The sequence below is a fragment of the Dreissena polymorpha genome, chromosome 10, assembly GCF_020536995.1.
Source record: "Dreissena polymorpha isolate Duluth1 chromosome 10, UMN_Dpol_1.0, whole genome shotgun sequence".
Classification (NCBI taxonomy): Eukaryota; Metazoa; Mollusca; class Bivalvia; order Myida; family Dreissenidae; genus Dreissena; species Dreissena polymorpha.
In genome coordinates, this window is record NC_068364.1 from 30,682,954 (window position 1) to 30,704,387 (window position 21,434).

The 21,434-nt window shown below is 36.0% G+C and overlaps 2 protein-coding genes across 6 annotated transcripts in view; one reads left to right on the forward strand and one right to left on the reverse strand.

Moving 5' to 3' along the window:
* LOC127847629 (transcription intermediary factor 1-alpha-like) overlaps positions 1 to 21,434 on the reverse strand; it is a 194,382-nt gene that overhangs the window by 51,071 nt on the left and 121,877 nt on the right. The gene's annotated exons all lie outside the window — the stretch shown is intronic.
* LOC127847628 (inversin-like) overlaps positions 1 to 21,434 on the forward strand; it is an 81,020-nt gene that overhangs the window by 709 nt on the left and 58,877 nt on the right. For all 5 annotated transcript variants that reach the window (XR_008034085.1, XR_008034084.1, XR_008034083.1 and 2 more), the window contains exons 2-9: positions 863 to 916; positions 2,636 to 2,756; positions 5,243 to 5,415; positions 5,814 to 5,987; positions 6,591 to 6,656; positions 8,425 to 8,526; positions 11,975 to 12,073; positions 14,320 to 14,395. Coding sequence is in view for 2 of the 5 variants with exons in the window: in XM_052379662.1 (XP_052235622.1) it covers positions 863 to 916; positions 2,636 to 2,756; positions 5,243 to 5,415; positions 5,814 to 5,987; positions 6,591 to 6,656; positions 8,425 to 8,526; positions 11,975 to 12,073; positions 14,320 to 14,395 (865 nt within the window). In the remaining 3 variants the exon portion in view is untranslated. The remainder of the gene's footprint in view (positions 1 to 862; positions 917 to 2,635; positions 2,757 to 5,242; positions 5,416 to 5,813; positions 5,988 to 6,590; positions 6,657 to 8,424; positions 8,527 to 11,974; positions 12,074 to 14,319; positions 14,396 to 21,434) is intronic.

Genomic DNA, 21,434 nt, shown 5'->3' on the forward strand with positions numbered 1-21,434 from the left:
ATGGTGTTTTTATGATAGGGGTCGCTTATTGCTAGCGATAGATACATCATAGTGAATTAAAAGCAGATTGCTTTTGTATTTTAAATTGCTCAGATCAAGTCCAAAGGTACTATTACACAGTATTCTGTATTTTATACCACTTGAGGCTAAAATACAAGTCAAAACACCAATTTTGTATGTAAAAAAAATTGCTTGCTGACCGATACACATTGGTGTTTCACAAAAATTTACTTATGTTTTCTACTGATTTTCAGAAAATAGTATGTACATATTGCATCAATCTAAATTTCGACTTAATTGATGATTGGTTGAATAAAAACAGTGCTCGATGCGCGCACATCGCATTACACAATTTACATTTGCCTCTGTCCCGAATGGATGTTAAATAGGGGCATGCCCCAGATTTCATGTTATGGAGTCATCCGCATAGTGCACATGTGTGTTTACTTCCGGAAAATAGAGAACGTTTTTGTTCACAAATTTTGTTAACACATTATTCATCATTATTGGGCAGAAAGTATGAGATTGTGTAAGACATATACTGATTTCTGACTACAGTAAAGGTGGCATGATTGATTGTTTTAGGTGTCCTGCTTTTTGGTCAAATGTCCCGACCTTTTTGTCCCAATTTGGACCTGAAAAATTCTGGTATGATGTATTGCCAAATTTATTTGTCAACATTGTGAAGTTATGTAAGACAGCCAGACTGAAAATCAGACATTCACATGGACTGTAAAATGACAATATTCTCAAATTAGTGCTTGGCATCAGTCATTTTGAAGAGTCTGGATTTATGATAAATGAATGAAACCTGAAATGGAACTGTCACGGTTTTGAATGTCAATGTTCTTTCTTCTTTTAGAGCAGTACGAGGGACTCCCCAGCTATGGAATCAACAGTGTCTGATGATACACCGGTAATAAACTAATAAACATTTGTTGACTTGATTTTTAAAATTCTTTATTACTTGGATTATTTAATTATTCAGCTTAACTCACTGGAAATTTACTGGTAGTACTTTTTAACCAGGTTTTCCGAAGGAAAAAACTGGTTATTAGATTGGCGAATGCGGGCGGGCTGGCGGGCTGGCGTAATAAGCTTGTCCGGGCCATAACTATGTCGTTCATTGTCAGATTTTAAAATCATTTGGCACATTTGTTCACCATCATTGGACGGTGTGTCGCGCGAAATAATTACGTCGATATCTCCAAGGCCAAGGTCACACTTTGAGTTCAAAGGTCAAAAATGGCCATAAATGAGCTTGTCCGAGCCATAACTATGTCGTTCATCGTCAGATTTTAAAATCATTTGGCACATTTGTTCACCATCATTGGACGGTGTGTCGCGCGAAATAATTACGTCGATATCTCCAAGGTCAAGGTCACACTTTGAGTTCAAAGGTCAAAAATGGCTATAAATGAGCTTGTCCTGGCCATAACTATGTCATTCATTGTGAGATTTTAAAATCATTTGGCACATTTGTTCACCATCATGGGACGGTGTGTCCCACGAAAGAATCACGTCAATATCTCCAATGTCAAGGTCGCCACGACTAAAAATAGATTTAAAAAAAAAAAAAAAACTTACAAAGGTTGTTAATTTTTTTTGGTCATTTCAAAAGTTCAGTTTCAGTTTTCTCCCTTTATCAGATTTTTTTTTCACAATGAAAACCTGGTTTTGTGACAATTTTGTCCCTTGTTATTTTATATTTTTTAAATTTATTTCATAGTTTGATTAATTAATATTTCAGCTTAAATCAATGGAAGTTTTTCAATTATGCAACTTATCATCCTAGTAGGCTCTTGACTTTAATGAATAAGAAAAGTAATTAAAAATTAAACATATCCGTCATGAAAAACACATATCATAGAACACTGAGCAAAATAATGATCAAAATTTGATAGCGGGGGAATGCAGCCCTTTTCTGTTACTCTTGCTGTAGATACATGAAATTTGTGCGAATACGCTATTGGGAATGGCACTTGTTCAGGTTCCAACTAAAAGGAAAATTTATCCAAAGAAATGGACTTAAAATTTTTGTAAAATTACAGACATAAGACCTATGTACAGTCATTTCCTCTAATGTCCTCCTTTATAAAGAAACAATAATAATTAGACTAAGTATTTTTTTATTCAAGCAATCATTCTTGTCAAAGATTTATATTAAATGTATTTTAAATACATTTATATTGAGTGGTTAAGCAGTTAGCGATTCATTAAGCATTCATTAGGAATAGAAGTTTGTGCACTGATAAAAAAGGAGACTTTTCCCCTGCTTTCTTAGCAGCACCGTGCTCATTTTAGCGTCAATCTGGGACAATGTGGGTAACTGCACATGCGCAAAGTGTCCTCCCAGATTATTACGTGCATACCGCACATGCCAATCAGGGACAGTACTATCCGCTTTTTTTTGTATTTTTCGTTTAAAGGAAATCTTTTCTTAACAAAAATCCATTCTCATCAGAAATTGTTGCCTAGATTAGTCTGTTCGGACTGTTGCTCAGGCTTATCTGGGTCGATACTTTACCCACATGCATTAAGCTAGGTTTTCCCAGAGCTTGGCTCATATATTTGTTAACAATATTTAAGAATGATGTGTAAAAGGCTGCTCTGCTTTATGCCATTAATTGTGTAGGTTGCCAGCCCAAGGGAGGGGCCTTTCGACCAGTCCCAGTCTCAGAAGCTTGAAAGCGTCACACAGATACATGCGGCTGCTGTGAACGGGGACAAGGCCTGGCTTGCAAGAGTCATAACGGGTAAGTTATTAAAATGTATGTTTGTAAGCCTGTACAACTAGACCATGAGGATGGTCTAAAATGAGACAATCTGGACCTTTTTCTGGAAAAACTGGGATTTATGCATGTGCATAAATATATGCAGGGCTTGCGCTAGGGGGCCACGTGAGCGACTAAGTCACTTTCTTACGCCAAACGTCGCCTAAAATTTAAGAAATTGTAGATAAAAAGCGACTTCCAGTCTCCCTCTTATCGGAATTTGTTTACATTCGGTTTTCTCGATGTCAAGGTCTGACTCAATTTTTCAATACACACTGTCGCAGCCCGGAGCGTGTCGCAATTGATCGACAGGTTATTTGAGGTAAACCCCACCCCGATTCTCCCAACCTCCAAACTTATCTTATCGGCGATCTATATTGGTCAAGTCAGCATTCAAGTCACATGGTAGCTGCTCAATCAACATTTAGTTCGCTCACACATAATATTGGGTCATTTATGGAAATACACAGTTGATATTGTCGTCTGCCAACACTACATGTATACCGGCTAATGGCAAACGTCGTATTTAAAGATAAACAAATTAAAAGGAGCCTAACAATAAAAAAAATATTTTTAAGTTGATCAATTAACATTTCTACCGACTATCGATCTGAATTAACAAAAGGATGATGATTAAATAATTAGATCTCTGGCGATGATGTCACAACAGATTATCGTTTGAAATTAAAAGGTGATAATTTAGTTGTTGTTTTTACCCACAAACTATGCTAAGGTACAGCAATATGTCAATTAAATTGTATATTAATTACGTATTTGCTAAGTTTCCGATTTTCATTTTTTTGCTGTCAAACGATATGCACAATTTGTTTTATGTGCCATACGCGTACAATTTTTCGCACTGTCATTTTCAGATACATTATTTTTCATCAATTATAATTTAATTTCTGAGTTATTTAAAGAAGAAATGGAATGAAGAATACAGATGGGGTGATGCGGACGGTGTGGTTTATCATATTTCGAATTGTATTCACATTAAATTGCAATTGGAAAGACTATAAAACATAACAAATAATTATTAAAAAAGCATATGATAAATGTCATATTTCAAACATAAATATTTATCTGGTCTGACATTTTTATTAAGCTTATGTTATCTACTGCTTCATAAACATATTATCTTTGAAATACTTTAGTCTGTATAATATGATATTTTTATCAAAATGGATTGAATATAGAGCTAGTAAAATTTTAGTTATTTATCTGTCGTGTCTATTATTACTTGGTTAAATAGAACTGCTGGAAAAAATAAGATAGACTAAAGAAATAAAATTATGTGTACTACAGTGGCATACTTCAATAATGTGATACACATATGTGTGTTGTAACGCCCTACATGTACATGCAAACCCTTGTGTCCGAGTCTCTCCACCTCTCCCTAGAGTCTCCTCACTTCTCCAGGGAGAAGTCACTTCTCCCTAAAATTTGAGCCCAGCGTGAGCCCTGAAGAGTCGTCACAGTTTAGCTTTTGCAGTCCGCTGAGGCTTGTCACAGATAACACTTAACTGGATGTTCAATTAGAAGTGATTAACCTTAACATGAAGATTGTAACAAAAGTGGACAGTTTTTTTCTCTAATTGGCCTGTGCAAACTGCATGGGCTAATCTTTAACAATACTTTACGCACATGAATTGAGCCGTGTTAATGTTTTCCCAGCACAAGGGTTAATTGTATGATGCAGGTTGACTTTTATGTGCCGTGCTTAAGGGCATGAATAGGAAGTACAGGTTTTCATCAATCAATACGTGTCATAAGACAAAATTGACATGCGCTTATTGTAAGGTATGACACTATATACATATACTTTATGTTATGAAGTATTTCTTGTTTATAATTTATGCACTTTTCTAATAAATAGTGATGTATTTTACCAAGTATAACGCACACACAATTTGCTATTGCCAAAATGGAGGAAAACAGTTTTCTAATAAAGGAAACTGGTAAATATGACTTCAAATTGGCAACCAGTTGATTATTGCACAATCGATTTATCGTGTGACTAAAAATTGATCAGTATTACGGAATTGATAACTGTTATATAAGTATATTCAAAATATTAATACTGCGCATAATATACGGTAAGAACAGTAATGCGTATTACGGGTATTATTTATTAAGTACCTTTAAGCACAAATTCCAAATTACCATTCACAAAATTCACCCAAAATGGAAAATTGTATCAATTTTGTTCTCAAGCACATAATCAGCAAGTGAACAAATAAAATGAGCACTGAAACTGAACATTTCAGCAAAAAGGCATGTACAATAATATTGAGGTGGGTTTCTGCAATTAAATACCAAGACCGTTTATTTCCCATGCTTAGGATTGCACAATACAAAATGTACTACTTTTCCTTATGTCAGTTTGTTCATTCCCAAGTTTCGCTGTACCCGTACTTTCTGAATCGGGAAAACACAATTTGCTGATTTCTGGTGTGTGTTTCATGCAGCCAACATCGGAACTGGCCTACTGGACGCTGGGGACCAGTTCGGCCGCACCCCATTGATGTTCTGTGTGCTGGCTGACCGACTGGAGTGTGCCGAACTACTGCTGAAGGCTGGGGCGCAAACCAACATGAAGGACAAGGGGGGAAGGACCGCCCTGAACTGGGCAGCACACAAGGTTTGACCCTGAGCTTTATTTGACCCTGAGCTTTATTTGAACCTGAGCTTTATCTGACCCTTTGCTATATTTGACCCTGAGCTATATTTGACCCTGTGCTTTATTTAAACCTGAGCCATATTTGATCCTGAGCCATATTTGACCCTGAGCCATTTTTGACCCTGAGCTATATTTGACCATGAGCCATTTGTTATCATAAGCCATATTTGAACCTGAGCTATATTTTACCATGAGCATTATTTGATCCTAAGGCAATAAGATCGACAATTGATAAAAATAGTTGTCATAAAGTATAATTTGTCATATGGTCAAATGGTGAATATCTTTACAGAATGAAGAAAATAGTGGAGAAAACCAAGTGTTTCCCAATGACAGCTACTACTTTATCGTTGTTACAGGGTAATGTTCGCTTGATCAAGTTGCTGTTATCGAAGGGTGCAGACTGCCATATGAAGGATAACGAAGGCCAGACCGCTGTACACCTGTGTACGAGACACAAGTTACCCAAGTGCATGACTCTGTTGCTACGGCAGCTGTCGCCGGGCGAGATTGACGATCAGGATAGGAACAAGGTATGTCATGAGATCGTCTTAGTTAACAAAAATGTAATATTTCAGTTATGATTCTACATGGCAACATGATTTCTTGCCCTTTCTTGGTTGACAAGTACTTACAGGTAATATGTTTTCCATGATAACATTGTTTCGTCCAACACTTTTTCTCACATGGTTAAGTACTATTGAAAAAAAATTGTTATGCAAATTAATTGATTACAAAAAAGCCAAAATGAGTGATGTGTAACACAATGCGAACAATGTTCAATGATTTATTTAAAAATAAATATAGTTCTGAAAAAGGGGTTTCAATTGAAGCAAAATTCTGATTTTTGCAAGTGTTTTGTAATTTTCACCTTTATGACTCCTATTACTAATTTCCTTGCATCATTTATGTGCAAATGCTATTGGAAAGCTCTATCAATCATATATAAAATGCATATGCTGCCTTATAGATAATACGACCTTGTGCATTACAGTTCCTTTATGAAAAATGGCTCCCTGCCCTTTTCAATTCCTAGCTGGAGAACTGGAGATCATCTTCTATGTAGCTCTGTCGTAGTTTGTAACTTTCAATAAAGAATGAAAAATAATTTGCATTTTGTTTGTATTTTTTTTCAGAGGACAGCATTGCACTGGGCTGCATCATATGGGAATTTAGAACATGTGAAAATGCTGATCAAGCAGGTTTGTGAAAAACACTAGTCTACCTATGTCAACATGTTTTTAACCCTTTCCTGCTTAGAAGCAAAGTGAAATTTGATTTGTGCAACCAGCATAAAACCAGAACAGCCTGCGAGTAACTGGCAGTCTGTTCAGTTATGATGCTGTTTGCTGCTCATAAGTATCTGAGGGCTGCACCTGAAAGCGTTAAAATGTAAATTTAATTATATTTTCTAAGGGTTTACAAACGTGTCAAAGTGCGTATCTGAGTGGTAAAGGGTAAATGGTTAACCCTTTACCACTTAGATAAGTATTGTGACGCATTTGTAGTCCCTTAGAAAGTTATATTTAATATATGACCTTTCTTACTAGATTCTAGTTTTTAAGGATTCATTTCCAACCCTTAGATACTGATGAGCAGCAAACAGCATGAAACTTTAACAGACTGGAAGTAACTCGCAGGCTTTTCTGGTTTTATGCTGTTTGCACATAGCCCTTTTCACTTTTCTGCGTGGGGAAGGGTTAATAATTGTGTAGCCTATAGGATTGGTTAGATCTTGTTTGGTTGATAATGTGAGAATATAATGTCAAGTTAGTTTAAGTAGAGTAGAATTTATACTTCTTTTTATTTTCCTATCAAATGTATAGTAATTGAACATGAAAGTTAAACAATATACCAATTAAATGTTATATTTTATATGCAGTCTTGTATAGGGCACATCAAGTTACTTGGTTAAGAAGTAATTTCAGTCAAAGTACATGACCACGGTGTTTGTGATATTGAACAGAGGTCGGGCTAAAAAATTTTATAATCATTGTATGAATTATGTTCTTTCAACAATAACCTCAGAGGAGTTTGAACTATGCGTGATAAAAGATTGGGTAAAGACTCTTGAAAATGTTGCAGAACTTTAGATCTAACCCTTTTTTATGTCTCCCACTATAGTAGTGGGGGACATATTGTTTTTGCCCTGTCTGTTGGTCTGTTGGTTTGCGCCAACTTTAACATTTGCAATAACTTTTGCAATATTGAAGATAGCAACTTGATATTTGGCATGCATATGTATCTCATGGAGCTACACATTTTGAGTGGTGAAAGGTCAAGGTCATCCTTCAAGGTCAAAGGTCAAATATATGTGTCAAAATCGCTCATTTAATTTACACTTTTGCAATATTTCAATATTCAAGATAGCAACGTGATATTTGGCATGCATGTGTATCTCATGGAGCTGCACATTTTGAGTGGTGAAAGGTCAAGGTCATCCTTCAAGGTCAGAGGTCAAATATATGTGGCCGAAATCGCTCATTTTATGATTACTTTTGCAATATTGAAGATAGCAACTTGATATTTGGAATGCATGTGTATCTCATGTAGCTGCACATTTTGAGTGGTGAAAGGTCAAGGTCATCCTTCAAGGTCAAATATATGGGTCAAAATTGCTCATGTAATGTCACTTCTGCAATATTGAAGCTAGCAATTTTATATTTGACATGCATGTGTATCTCATGGAGCTGCACATTTTGAGTGGTGAAGGGTCAAGGTCATCCTTCAAGGCCAAACGTCATATACGGGGACATAGTGTTTCACAAACACATCTTGTCTTGATCCTGCGATAACTTAAAAAGTTCATCATATTTTTTCATGAAACTTTAAACATGGATAGATGGCAATATGGACATTATGCATGTCATTTCATTTTTTTCCGACGTCAAAAACTTTGGTTGCTATGGCAACAAAAAAAAATAAAAGTATTCAGGATAAAGGCTCAGACTTTTCTCATTTTCATCTCAGGACTCCAACATAGGCATCCCGGACATTGAGGGAAAGACTCCACTGCACTGGGCAGCCAGTAGTCGAGACGCGGAGGTTGTCAACTGCGTCAGGCTTATCTTGGTAACTGTTACTAATTTTGATTACTGTGGCTTTTTTTGGTAATAATTGCTCGTTTTGGTAACTGTGGCTCATTTTGGTAACTGTGGCTCATTTTGGAAGCTGTGGCACATTTTGTTACTGTGGCTCATTTTTAGCTCCACTTGCCAGAGGCCAACAGGGCTAATGTCATGGTCCTGTGTCCGTCGTGCGTGCATCCGGCGTGCGTGCGTTAACTTTTTCTTTAAACATATTCTTCTCCTAAACTACTGGTCCAATTCTGATGAAATTTCTCAGAAATGTTCCTGGGGTAAACCGCTTTCAAATTTGTTCAAATTATGCCCCTGGACTCAAATTTGACCCTGCCCCAAGGGTCACAAAACTGAAAATATGAAGTTTACCAGGGGAGATTACTGCGGCCGTGTGCTGTGACCAAAAACAACAACAACATCTTGTCAACATGAGATAAAACCCTGTCTTTTAGTGCCATTTTAAATCAGATGGTGACTGCTTACAAAGAAATTGAAGTAAGAAAAAGTGTTATGAATGGTTTTCTTATAAACTAAAACAAGTCGGTTTTTATTTAAATACGTCGAAAGTGAACATATATCCGGATAAAAATATTTCGGATGACAAGTTAATTTCATGTCTTTTTTGTAGTGTTTAAACCAGTTTAAGAATATCTTATTGATTTAAAAAAACACAACTTCCATGAAAATAATTATTTCAAGAAAAGTCAATATATGATACTGCATGGTAAACTCAAACTTTGTATCCAAGAGAAAGTGTTGGAATTAATGAAGTGCAATGTTCTTAACTATCGTTTACGATGCTGTCCGGTAATCTTGCGCAGTTAAGGGTCAATTGGTTTAAAAACATGTTCTTTTATAAATTGACAACATTATATCTAAATTTATTATGGAAATGAATTCATGTGCTTATTACCACAAAAATATCTGAGTAATTCAGTGAAGAACTGTCCAATTTGATTTAAAAACAAATATGACTCACCTCATTTTCAAACTATCACCGTGTCCGGTAATCTTGCGCACTTTATGTAATGACCGCGTTTAGGCAAAATTGTACACATATGGTTTCCATTTTTTGACAATAAAACATTCCAGAAAAATATTTTTAAAATCAGTTTGTAAAACCATTGAAATTAAATGTGGATTTCTAGTGCAGTTTTTGTTCACTGCAAATCAACAAATAATATAGTCACTAGTAATAGTGTTCAATTAATAAAAAAGTACCGGTATTCGTGAAAAAAATGTTTATGCATAACGGGTTTGATTTTACCACGATCATGCTTCCACAGAAAATATCAAACCGAGACCATTGCGCATGTGGAGATCATACCAAATTGGTTTGACAGAATGGCGGGAAATAATGACTACAGAAATAAATTGACTATGTTGGTCTGATGCGATATATTTTCATGGCCAAAAATACCATAACTGATCGGATTGTGCAATGGAATGCTAAATTACGCGTTGGATTTATGAATTCTTAATTTAAAGTATGAAAACGCTAAAGACTGCAGGGAATTTGTGATTCATTTCGAATTTTTTGTAAGTGGGCCAGTGTTTACGATGTATTGGGATGATGCAACCGGTGTTTAAATGTAATGATCAAATTCTAATACGTACCTTTTAAATCCGTTAATTATGAAGAATGTGAAATTCCATCTTTCATCACTAAAGAAAACCATCAGTTGTCTGCGAGATTCGCAAATGCAAAGTGCACAAGATTACCGGACGCGCAAGATTACCGGACTTGACTGTTTGCTGCTTTTTATTAACTAATGATTGATTGTTCCATTTGTGAATCGTGACTCATGAATTGCAGATATGATTGTCAATTGCTCAACGATCAATATATATGTCAGACCATTTTATAATTTTCTTAATACAAGTTATGAATTGATCTTATAAGTTAAATGTACTTCTTAATTTAATACATTTATTAATATTAAAAATAAGATTATCATAATATTTTCAGGCCTGTTGGTCTTAGGGATGTGTGGGTTGTTAATTATATTTTGAGATGATTCTTTACAAAGAAAGATGCTACTATTGTATTTGTTATAAATGTGTGAAAGGCTCTAAGAAGGAACCAGAGATTATTTACTCTTTACCAAACACTATCAGGATTTTACGGGTTTGTATCTGACAACTTTATAAATAATTGTGATAAAAGGAGAAATTGATGAGCAATGTCTCCTTTTATCACAATTATTTCAGGATACCCTACCTGATCATTTCCTTCATATTCCATTACAATTTAATTGTCGTCTGCAACCTCTTTCAAATTGGGAAAGTCCAAAATGTGTCACTTGGTAAAGGGTTAAGGCATTTTGATAACTATGGGTCTTGTGAATCTGTTTCAAATCAAATGCGTAGATCTTCAGCATCTAAAAATATGTGAAATAGAAAGAACGACAATATCTTTTGGAGAGATAAATGTACCTACGTTATAAGCATAGGACCTGTACAACAATTCCCCGGCTTTTTAGTCTGTTTAGGTAACACGGTAGTAACTTTTACCATATATAAAAATGCTCACCCTTCCAACTTTTAAGTGCCCAGTGTGACGAGGGATAGAAAGAGAAAGTCACATTCTTGATTATACATAAAAAACAGTGGAGCGATACAGGGCCATCATGGCCCTCTTGTTGGTAACTGTGGCACATTGTGATTACTGTGGCTCATTTTGGTAGCTGTTGCTCATTTTGGTAACTGGGTTATTTTGGTAACTGTGGCTCATTTTTGGTTTAAGTAGCTCATTTTGGTAACTGTGGCTCATTTAAGTTACAATGGCTCATTTTGGTAATTGTGGCTCATTTAAGTTACAATGGCTCATTTTGGTAACTGTGGCTCATTTAAGTTACAATGGCTCATTTTGGTAATTGTGGCTCATTTATCGTAGCTGTGGCTCATTTTGGTAACTTGCTCATTTTGGTATATGTGGCTCATTTTAGAACTGAGGCTTATTTTGGAAACTGTGGCTTTATTTTGATGACAGTAGCTCATTTTGGTAACTGTGGCTCTTTTTTGTTACAGTGGCTCATTTTATTTGTTGCTCATTTTTTGGTAACTGTGGATCATTTGGTAACTGTGGCTCATTTTGGTAAGAGTGGCTCATTTTGGTATCGCATTATGTTTAGTCATTCAAACTTAAGTTCTTCAAGTTGTGTGTTTATATGCAAATTATTTTGTGACACAAAATTCATAACAGTAAGACTTAAATTCCAAATAAGATTTAAACACAGATTCCGTAAAAGTGGAAAGTGTCATCCCTGATTAGTCTGTGTGGACTGCACAGGCTAATCTGGGATGGCACATAACGCACGTGCATTAAGCCCAGTTTTTTTTCAGAGTGAGGCTCAATTAGAATTTGCATATTTATACAAATCAATTCAATTTAATTGAACTTGTTTTTATTGAACCAGTTTTCCCATTTTATTTCGCAGGACACGACCCCGAGTGTTATAAACTGGCAGGATTATGAGGGAAGGACTGCCTTACATTTAGTGGTCGCTGATGGTAACGAGGCAGTCGTAAAGGCTCTGGTGAGTATAGTACCAGCCTGTTCTAACAACGTTTTGAAACATTGTTCTAGGAAAACAGGGCTGGTATTCATTAAACACCTTAGGTATAACTTAAGAAAATTCCTTAAATAATTCAAAATTCCTTAAGTCTTTTGCTCTTTCATTATGGTGTCTTTTTCATATAATTGTTTTATTTAAGTAAATTTTGCATAGAAGAACAGATCTTTGGCATTACAAAACTAAAATCATTAGAATTTCAATAGAAAATTGAATTTTGAAAATTTCCCTTAAATCCAACTTATGTAAAGATTTGCCTTAGGAGCTTTATGAATATGGACTTCATTCATGTGCCCAAAGTGTGGTCCCGTACAGAAACAACACTTTCGGCCTAATCTGGAGCAACACATTATTAAAGCTGAGTTTTCCCAGTACACAGTTTGTTTTAACCCTTGAACACTCAGAAACCCATTTTGACGCATTTGAAGTCTCTTAGAAAATCAAATTTAATTTAAGCCCTTTCTTAATATATTCAAGTTTTAAAGGCTTCATTTTCAAACCTTAGATATTGAGGAGCAGCAAACAGCATAAAGCCTGAACAGACTGCGAGGCAGGCTGTTCTGGTTTTATGCTGTTTGCACATAGCCATTTTCACTTTGCATCTGAGTAGGAAAGGTTTAAGTCAGAGCTCCAGATAAGGGTCGTATTTTCGTAATTACGAATTATTTTCAAGTCCGTTACGTATTTATTTTAAAATCTTGTCGTACCATTAAGAATTACACAATCAAGTTACGAATATTATTTTTACATCGGTTCGTATCGATTTTATTGAGTTCTTTTCCCGTATTAAAGATCTTTGCGGTGCTTATTTAGAATGGTTATCGGGTTTGTTTAACAAAGCGCTTTCTTTCCAATAAAAGCGGCGTATACAGTCTATCTGTCAGAAAACAATGGCGGCGCCCAGAGAGCGTCCTAAAAAACTGCAAAGCGTCCAAAAACACGCTTTAAACATATTGTACGCAAAGTGAGCCGAAGTTAAATGTTTGAAAGACATTATAGAAAAGATCTTATACGATGCTGTATGTTCAGTTTCTGACACAGTCGGAAAAGCTAAACAAAAACGCGACACGACGGGTCTAAACCTAAACACAATAAAACATTGGACGAGTGGAAGGGACAAGTCCCGTGGCTTATTGTTGAAAAGATTGAAGGGGAGACCCGTTTTAATTGTGAAATATGAAAACATTCATCTAAGGCATGCAATCTAAGCACAGTTTGGCCATTTGAAGGTATTTGAAAAATAAAATTGTATTATACTGAAAAGACACTGTTAAACTCGTATAAATAAAGTTGCTAGTATGTCTATTTTGATTTTTTTGTTTCATGAAAATAACCATTATTATTTTTTTTAGGTCATTTATAAAAAATAAGAATTGATTTCCAAAACTTAGTAGTAACGTTAAGAATAAAATTTCAGAGTTAAGAATTCTTTTTGAAAATCTGGTAGTAATTTAAGAATTTCACAAAACCTTATCTGGAGCTCTGGTTTAAGTGACTACATACCTTAATTGACGTACGTACAGTCCTCTTGTCCTGTTTTCAATATGTCTCAGCTGTGTTAAACAACTACCTGTATTCAGTGACCAACAACAGCCATTTTTGATACCAATAATCAAAGACGTGTGTATTAAATAATCATTTTTGAGGCGGATATTGATACTCTATCGCTAGGCAACAGAGGCGCTATCAAGTTTAAGGTGTGATCAAACAAGCATGGCTTAATTGAATGTATTTTTATTCTCATGTATGCGTCAAATTATGAGATATTTACTTACAGTCGGCTTGTTAATTGCCAATCTGATATGTCATTATATGAAATTAACAGACTTTAAAGTTAAAACATAAATTAAAATTAATTGGATATGATCGCCAATGATGTTTTATGAGCAACATCTATGCAGTTTTAGCAAAATTTTGATGTCATTTAGTATCTTTTTGAATATTTAAAAAAAAAAATTTATTGGTTCATATGCAGATATAAAAAACAGGTCATGTGATGAAATTATCCAATCAGAATAACGTCTTTGCTTTGGATTTTAATACTTAAGAGATTGATTCAGAAATTGGGAATTCTTCCATCAGACCTTCTTTACATTCTTAAAAGTTTTTTTTAAAGCCATGCTATTTAAATTGATAGGAATAGCTTGTAGGACTTTTCTATCAAGAGGCAACTTTGTGATGACATCAATTGGTACACAAAATGCTTTCAGGTTGCTGTTGAAAACTGCAATGTTTCTGCTCTGGACAACATGTTCAGGACCCCTCTACACTGGGCTGCTGTACTTGGTGAGTTACTGCCCCTTGTTTGTGTTTGATGAGTTATGGCAACATTAGGCAGTTATTTCCCTCTTTGGTCAGTTAGGGCCCCTTTTTTATTCGGCAGTTCTTTCCCTTGTTGGTGAGTTAGAGCCCTTGTTTATTAGGCACTTATTTCCCTTGTTGGTGAGTTATGGCCCCTTGTTTATTAGGCAGTTTTTCCCTTGTTGTCCAGTTAGGGCCCTTTGTTTATTAGGCAGTTATTTCCCTTGTTGGTGAGTTAATAACCCTTGTTTATTAGGCAGTTATTTCCCTTGTTGGTAAGTTATGGCCCCTTCATTATTAGGTAGTTATTTCCCTTGTTGGTGAGTTAGGGCCCATTGTTTATTAGGTAGTTATTTTCCTTGTTGGTGAGTTAGGGCCCTTTGGTTATTAGGCTGTTATTTCCCTTGTTTTGGAGATATGGTCCCTTGTTTATTTGGCAGTTATTTCCCTTGTTGGTGAATTAGGGACCATTGTTTATTAGGCAGTTGTTTCTCTAGTTGGTTAGTTACGGCCCCTTGTTTAGTAGGAAGTTATTTCCTATGTCCAGTTAATTATTGCCCCTTTTATTAGAGAGTTATTGACCTTGCTAATGTTGGTGAGTTACTGACCTTATTTTACTTACCTTAAGTAACTGGGCTAGGTGACTTACTGTCCATTGTTTATTACACAGTTATTTTACTTGTCCAATACTAGTATATGGGCAAGGGGAGTTACTTCCCCTTGTTTATTATGGAGTTATTTCCCTTGTCCATTTAGTAAGTGCACTTGTGTTGTTTGTCTGTCTTGAGGCTCAAACTTGTCAAAATAAATTTTACATATTTTAATGTAAAATATATAAACTTTCCTGCATTTGATACATCCTATTTATGATTTAATTTATCCTTCTGATTCAGGGGTGTGATTTTTCTGCGGATCTGTGGATTTCTGCGGATCGGGTTGTCCCGGGGGTCACTTTCGAGATTCGCTTAAATTTGTTTAAAAAAATGTGGGGGAGATTGTGTACCACTGATTCTGCGGACGTATTTCATAAGCGGCCCAAAATATCCGCGGCCCGTGAAATCTCTCCGCATTTTACACTGGTAGATTCTTCCTAAGCATTTTTATAACGTGCGATATAATTGGCTGTCATTTCACAATCTTCCAATTAAAATCGGTTTCTTAAAATGTGTTTGGTATTTCTAAGCTGATTCGTTTGCAAATGGCGCCGTTGTGAAGCGAAAATTAAGATTATTGAAATGACAAATAGCAACCGAATTAAAGACTGACATTTTATAGTTTGATAGGAATAATGAAATATGTTTGTCAACGAAAAAGACTACATTTTAGATACAAGCAACACAATTTAGAAGAGTATCGTTCGAACATGGAAAAAGACAAACATGATTTGATTTATATGTTAGTGGGTCTGTGTATATAGAGAATATTATGTGAGTTTTGGATAAAGATCAAGTTTATCATGCGAGGCTTAGAACCGATGTAGCGCGAGGCTTGTCGAGCGCTTACATGGTTCGGGCCAAGCATGATAAACTTGATCTTTATCCAAAACTCACATAATATTCTATTTATCCTATTATTTTGTGGTCGTATATCGTTCAAAAAGAGTAAAAATACTTTAACATTCAAAGAAACAGCGCTGGTTTTCCAAGTAGACTCCGTAGTGTTTGTTTACTTCAACGTCATCATTTGCTATGACGTCACATTGAAACATACAGTGTTCTTAAGATAGAGATCGGAAATCCATGGTCTAAAAATAGCGATAGTATAAAGGTAAAGTTTATACGATCGTTGTTATACTATCGATACAGAATTTTCCTCCCCTCTGACTTTGCCTCAATCACACACTGTGATTGTTATTCAAAAGATTTAATAAATAATATTTTAACCAAACTATGCAACCTGTGTTTTAAACATGTAAATACATGTAGTTATACATTTGATTTTAATTTTACAGATCTGCATTTTCTTCACTATTTGCTAGCAATTCAAATGAAAGCAACTTATACATGGCCAATTTTTATGCCCCCGGTAGGGTGGCATATAGCAGTTGAACTGTCCGTCAATCAGTATGTCAGTATGTGTGTATGTCAGTCTGTCTGTCTGTCCGTCCGAAAAAAAACTTTAACATTGGCCATAACTTTTTCACTATTGAAGATAGCAACTTGATATTTGGCATGCATGTGTATCTCATGGAGCTGAACATTTTGAGTGGTAAAAGGTGAAGGTCAAGGTCATCCTTCATGGTCAAATGTCAAATATATTGCGTCTGTCCGTCTGAAAACTTAAACATTGGCCATAACTTTTTAGCTCTTCTATTTTTTTTTTAAATTATGAGCTATTGTCATCACCTTGGCGTCGGCGTCGGCGTCGGCGTTGGCGTCCGGTTAAGTTTTGCGTTTAGGTCCACTTTTCTCAGAAAGTATCAATGCTATTGCATTCAAACTTGGTACACTTAATTACTATCATGAGGGGACTGGGCAGGCAAAGTAAGATAACTCTGGCGTGCATTTTGACAGAATTATGTGCCCTTTTTATACTTAGAAAATTAAAAAAATTGGTTAAGTTTTGTGTTTAGGTTCATTTTATTCCTTAAGTATCAAAGCTATTGCTTTCATACTTGCAACACTTACTAACTATCATAAGGGGACTGTGCAGGCAAAGTAATGTAACTCTGACTGGCATTTTGACAGAATTATGTGCCCTTTGTATACTTAGAAAATTGAAAATTTGGTTAAGTTTTGTGTTTAGGTCCACTTTATTCCTACAGTATTAAAGCTATTGCTTTCATACTTGCAACACTTATTAACTATCATAAGGGGACTGTGCAGGCAAAGTTATGTAATTCTGACTGGCATTTGGATGGAATTATGGGCCCTTTATACTTAGAAAATTGAAAATTTGGTTAAGTTTTGTGTTTTGGTCCACTTTACCCCTAAAGTATCATAGATATTGCTTACATACTTGGAACACTCGCAAACTATCATAAGGGTACAGTAAAAGGACAAGTTGCATAACTCTGGTTGTCATTTTTACAGAATTATGGCCCTTTTTTGACTTAGCAACTTTGAATATATGGTTAAATTTTGTGTTTCTATCCACTTTACTTCTAAAGTATCAAGGCTATTGCTTTCAAACTTCAAATACTTTCATGCTATCATGAGGTTACTGTACCTGGCAAGTTGAATTTTACCTTGACCTTTGAATTACCTTGACTCTCTAGGTCAAATTATTAAATTTTGCTAAAATTGCCATAACTTCTTTATTTATGATTAGATTTGATTGATACTTTGACAAAACTACTCTTACCTGACATACCACAAAAGACTCCACCCAAACCATCCCCAGTGCCATCTCCCCCTCCCCCGCCCCTCTGAATCCCCCCTTTTTTGTTTTTTTAAGATCATCTCACAAATGACCACCTATTCCCTCACACTATACCCCCCCCGACCCCACTCACCCCCAATTTTACGGTTAAAAAACACAAATATTTATTTTTATTATTTTATAATTGAAATACCGTCCAACCATCGCACCCAAGAATCTCCCCACCCCCCACACCACCCCCCTCCCCCCGAATCCTCCCCCATAATATTTTTTTTAAGATCATCTCACAAATGACCACCACACCCTCACACTATACCCCCCCTACCCCCCCCCCCACCCCACCCCCAATTTTTTTTTGAAACGGTTAAAAAACACAAATATTGATTTTTATTATTTTATGTTTGAAATACCGTCCAACCATCGCACCCAAGAATCCCCCCCACCCACCCACCCCCCCTGATTTATATTTTTGTTTTGCTTTTTTCCCGCATTTTTGGAAGATAATGTAATAAATGTCCACACCCCCACGCTATACACCCCTCTTCACTCCACCCCTCCCTCCTTTGTGATTGAAAATGAAAGTCCCTTCACCTTTAAAAAGACAATAGATGAGCGGTCTGCACCCGCAAGGCGGTGCTCTTGTTATTTTTTAATATTGAAGATAGCAACTTGATATTTGGCATGCATGCGTATCTCATGAAGCTGCACAATTTGAGTGGTGGAAGCTCAAGGTCAAGGTTATCCTTCAAGGTCAAAGGTAAAAAAATAATAATTCAAAGCGGCATTCTTATGAAGCTGCAAATTTTGAGTGGTGGAAGTTCAAGGTCAAACGTCAAAGGTAAACAAAATAAAAAAAAATCAAAGCGGCGCAATAGGGGGCATTGTGTTTCTGACGAACAAATCTCTTGTTCATTAATGACTATTGATGTTATTTATACAAGAAAATCTTTTATGCAAGATTGCATTCTGAATAGTCAAAGACAGTGATTCCCGATGGTCTAATTCCAAAGTACTGTTTGCAATTTAACTGCATGTAAAATAATGAGTGTAGTACTGTAACATTTTTTCCAGACCCATCAAAATAGTTTAGCCTTGCTCAGAGCAAATACATGTGCGTGAAGTGTCCTATCAGATTAGAATGTGCAGTCTTCAGGGCTCGACATTAACTTTTGAAGCCAATTGCCGGTCTGACAAGTAGACCAAAATTTCACATGTCCTGACCAAAAAGCAACTTGTCCTGACTATGTCTTATTCTGCTTAGTACTTTGCAAAATAATGAAATAATATAAAATGCTCAAGTCATAAAGACTTTAATCGTTAAAAATACATGCTTACATAATTGTAGACAATTTCAATACAAAAAGAACTGACTAGAATATCAGGAAAACTCAAGATTATTGATTTTAAAACATACAAAGCCATAATACCTGACAAAAACTGCCACTATAAAGCAGAAAATATTCAAAGTGATGTATATGTACAGTACTGAACTGATATTTTTAACAACATTAACACAACTCACTGACCAAGTGTTCCCTGAAAATGTCCCCTCGCCTTTGGCCATTTACAAAATATGTCGTCACTACGTTAATTGTCTGTAAGATCGGTGTGAGCTAGTGTCGTCAAATGCATATTCTTTACAAAGGACCATATTCTTGTCATCTTGGCAAAGAAAAATGTAAAGGGTTGCTTCCCTTGTGATCAGTATTGTGTAGTATCACATGGAACTATTGGAATATCTCGCTCTTTGTCGTTTTAACGTAAACAAGATAATTATAATCAAACAAGTTTTGTGGTAACTCCTCAGAAATAACGGAGTTAAAGGCATTTTTTATACGCCCGTATAAAATACGGGACGTATTATGTGAAACCCCTTGGCGGGCGGGCGGCGGGCGGAAGGCATCACTTTGTCCGGACTCTAATTCAAATTGTATTCATCCGATCTTCACCAAACTTGGTCAGCAGTTGCATCTAGTTGATATCTAGGCCAAGTTCGAATATGGGTCATGCCGGGTCAAAAACTAGGTCATAGGGTCAATAAGTGCATTTTCAAAGGGGCCACTTTGTCCGGACTCTATTTCAAATTGTATTCATCCGATCTTCACCAAACTTGGTCAGCAGTTGCATCTAGTTGATATATAGGCCAAGTTCGAATATGGGTCATGCCGGGTCAAAAACTAGGTCATAGGGTCAATTAGTGCATTTTCAACGGCGCCACTTTGTCCGGACTCTAATTCAAATTGTATTCATCCGATCTTCACCAAACTTGGTCAGTAGTTGCATCTAGTTGATATCTAGGTCAAGTCCGAATATGGGTCATGCTGGGTCAAAAACTAGGTCAAAGGGTCAATTAGTGCATTTTACTTTGTCCGGACTCTAATTCAAATTGTATAAATCTTATCTTCACCAAACTTGGTCAGTAGTTGCATCTAGTTGATATCTAGGCCAAGTTCGAATATGGGTCATGCCAGGTAAAAAACTAGGTCATAGGGTCAATTAGTCCATTTTCAACAGCGCCACTTTGTCCGGACTCTTATTCAAATTGTATTCATCCGATCTTTACCAAACTTGGTCAGTAGTTGCATCTAGTTGATATCTAGGTCAAGTTCGAATATGGGTCATGTCGGGTCAAGAACTAGGTCATAGGGTCAATTAGTGCATTTTCAACGGCGCCACTTTGTCCGGACTCTAATTCAAATTGTATTCATCCGAAACTTTTAAACAACTTTTTATCCTGCGTCAAAGTGGTATGGGGGTCTAAACAATTATGATTTAAATATTGTGTTTTAGAGAACAAATGAGACTAAGTGTACACTTATTGATATCAATGCATATATATGAATATATCAGTTATATAAGTTGTTGTTGTTTTTTTTGCTTATTTTCAAAACAAATACATCAATCATCAGTGTATCATCTCCAATGGCACACGAATCGGGCGTATATTGCTCCGTCATGCGGCGCTCTTGTTTAAGTAATTAAATTATAATGACCATTTGTCCAGTCAGACTAGCAAATTTTTTATTTACTTGTCCGCACTAACAATATGGTTGTCCCGGACAGTCAGACTAACGTAAATGTCGAGGCCTGGTCTTCAAAGGCTAATAAAGGACAACCCTTTTTTCGCTGTTACATGTATGGTAATTGTTTGGTCAAAATAAGTCTCCTCTAGAGGAAAATCCAGTTCAGGCTGAAAGTGAACTCCCAGATTAGCCTGTGTATTGCCACAGAGATGCTCATTTTCATTTTTTGTAAATAATAAAACACAATTAACCCCAAAGAAACACATTAAACTCCAAAGAAACACAATTAAACTGAAAGAAACACAATAAACCCCAAAGAAACACAATAAACTCCAAATAAACACAATTACTAGTAACCCGAAAGAAACACAATAAACCCCAAAGAAACACCATAAACCCCAAAGAAACACCATAAACCCCAAAGAAACACCATAAACCCCAAAGGTACCACAATAAACCCCACAAAAATTCAACAACTTACTCTGTTAGAGATTGCAAAACCAAATATTGTAAATGAGCCTCGATATGGGAAAACGGGGCTTAATGCATGTGCATAAAGTGTTGTCCCAGATTAGCCTGTGCAGACCCCACATGCCAATCAGGGACAAGACACTTTCTGCATTAACTGGATTTTTGCCAAGTAAATTCCATAAAAGAAGATTGCAAAGGTTAATCTGGAA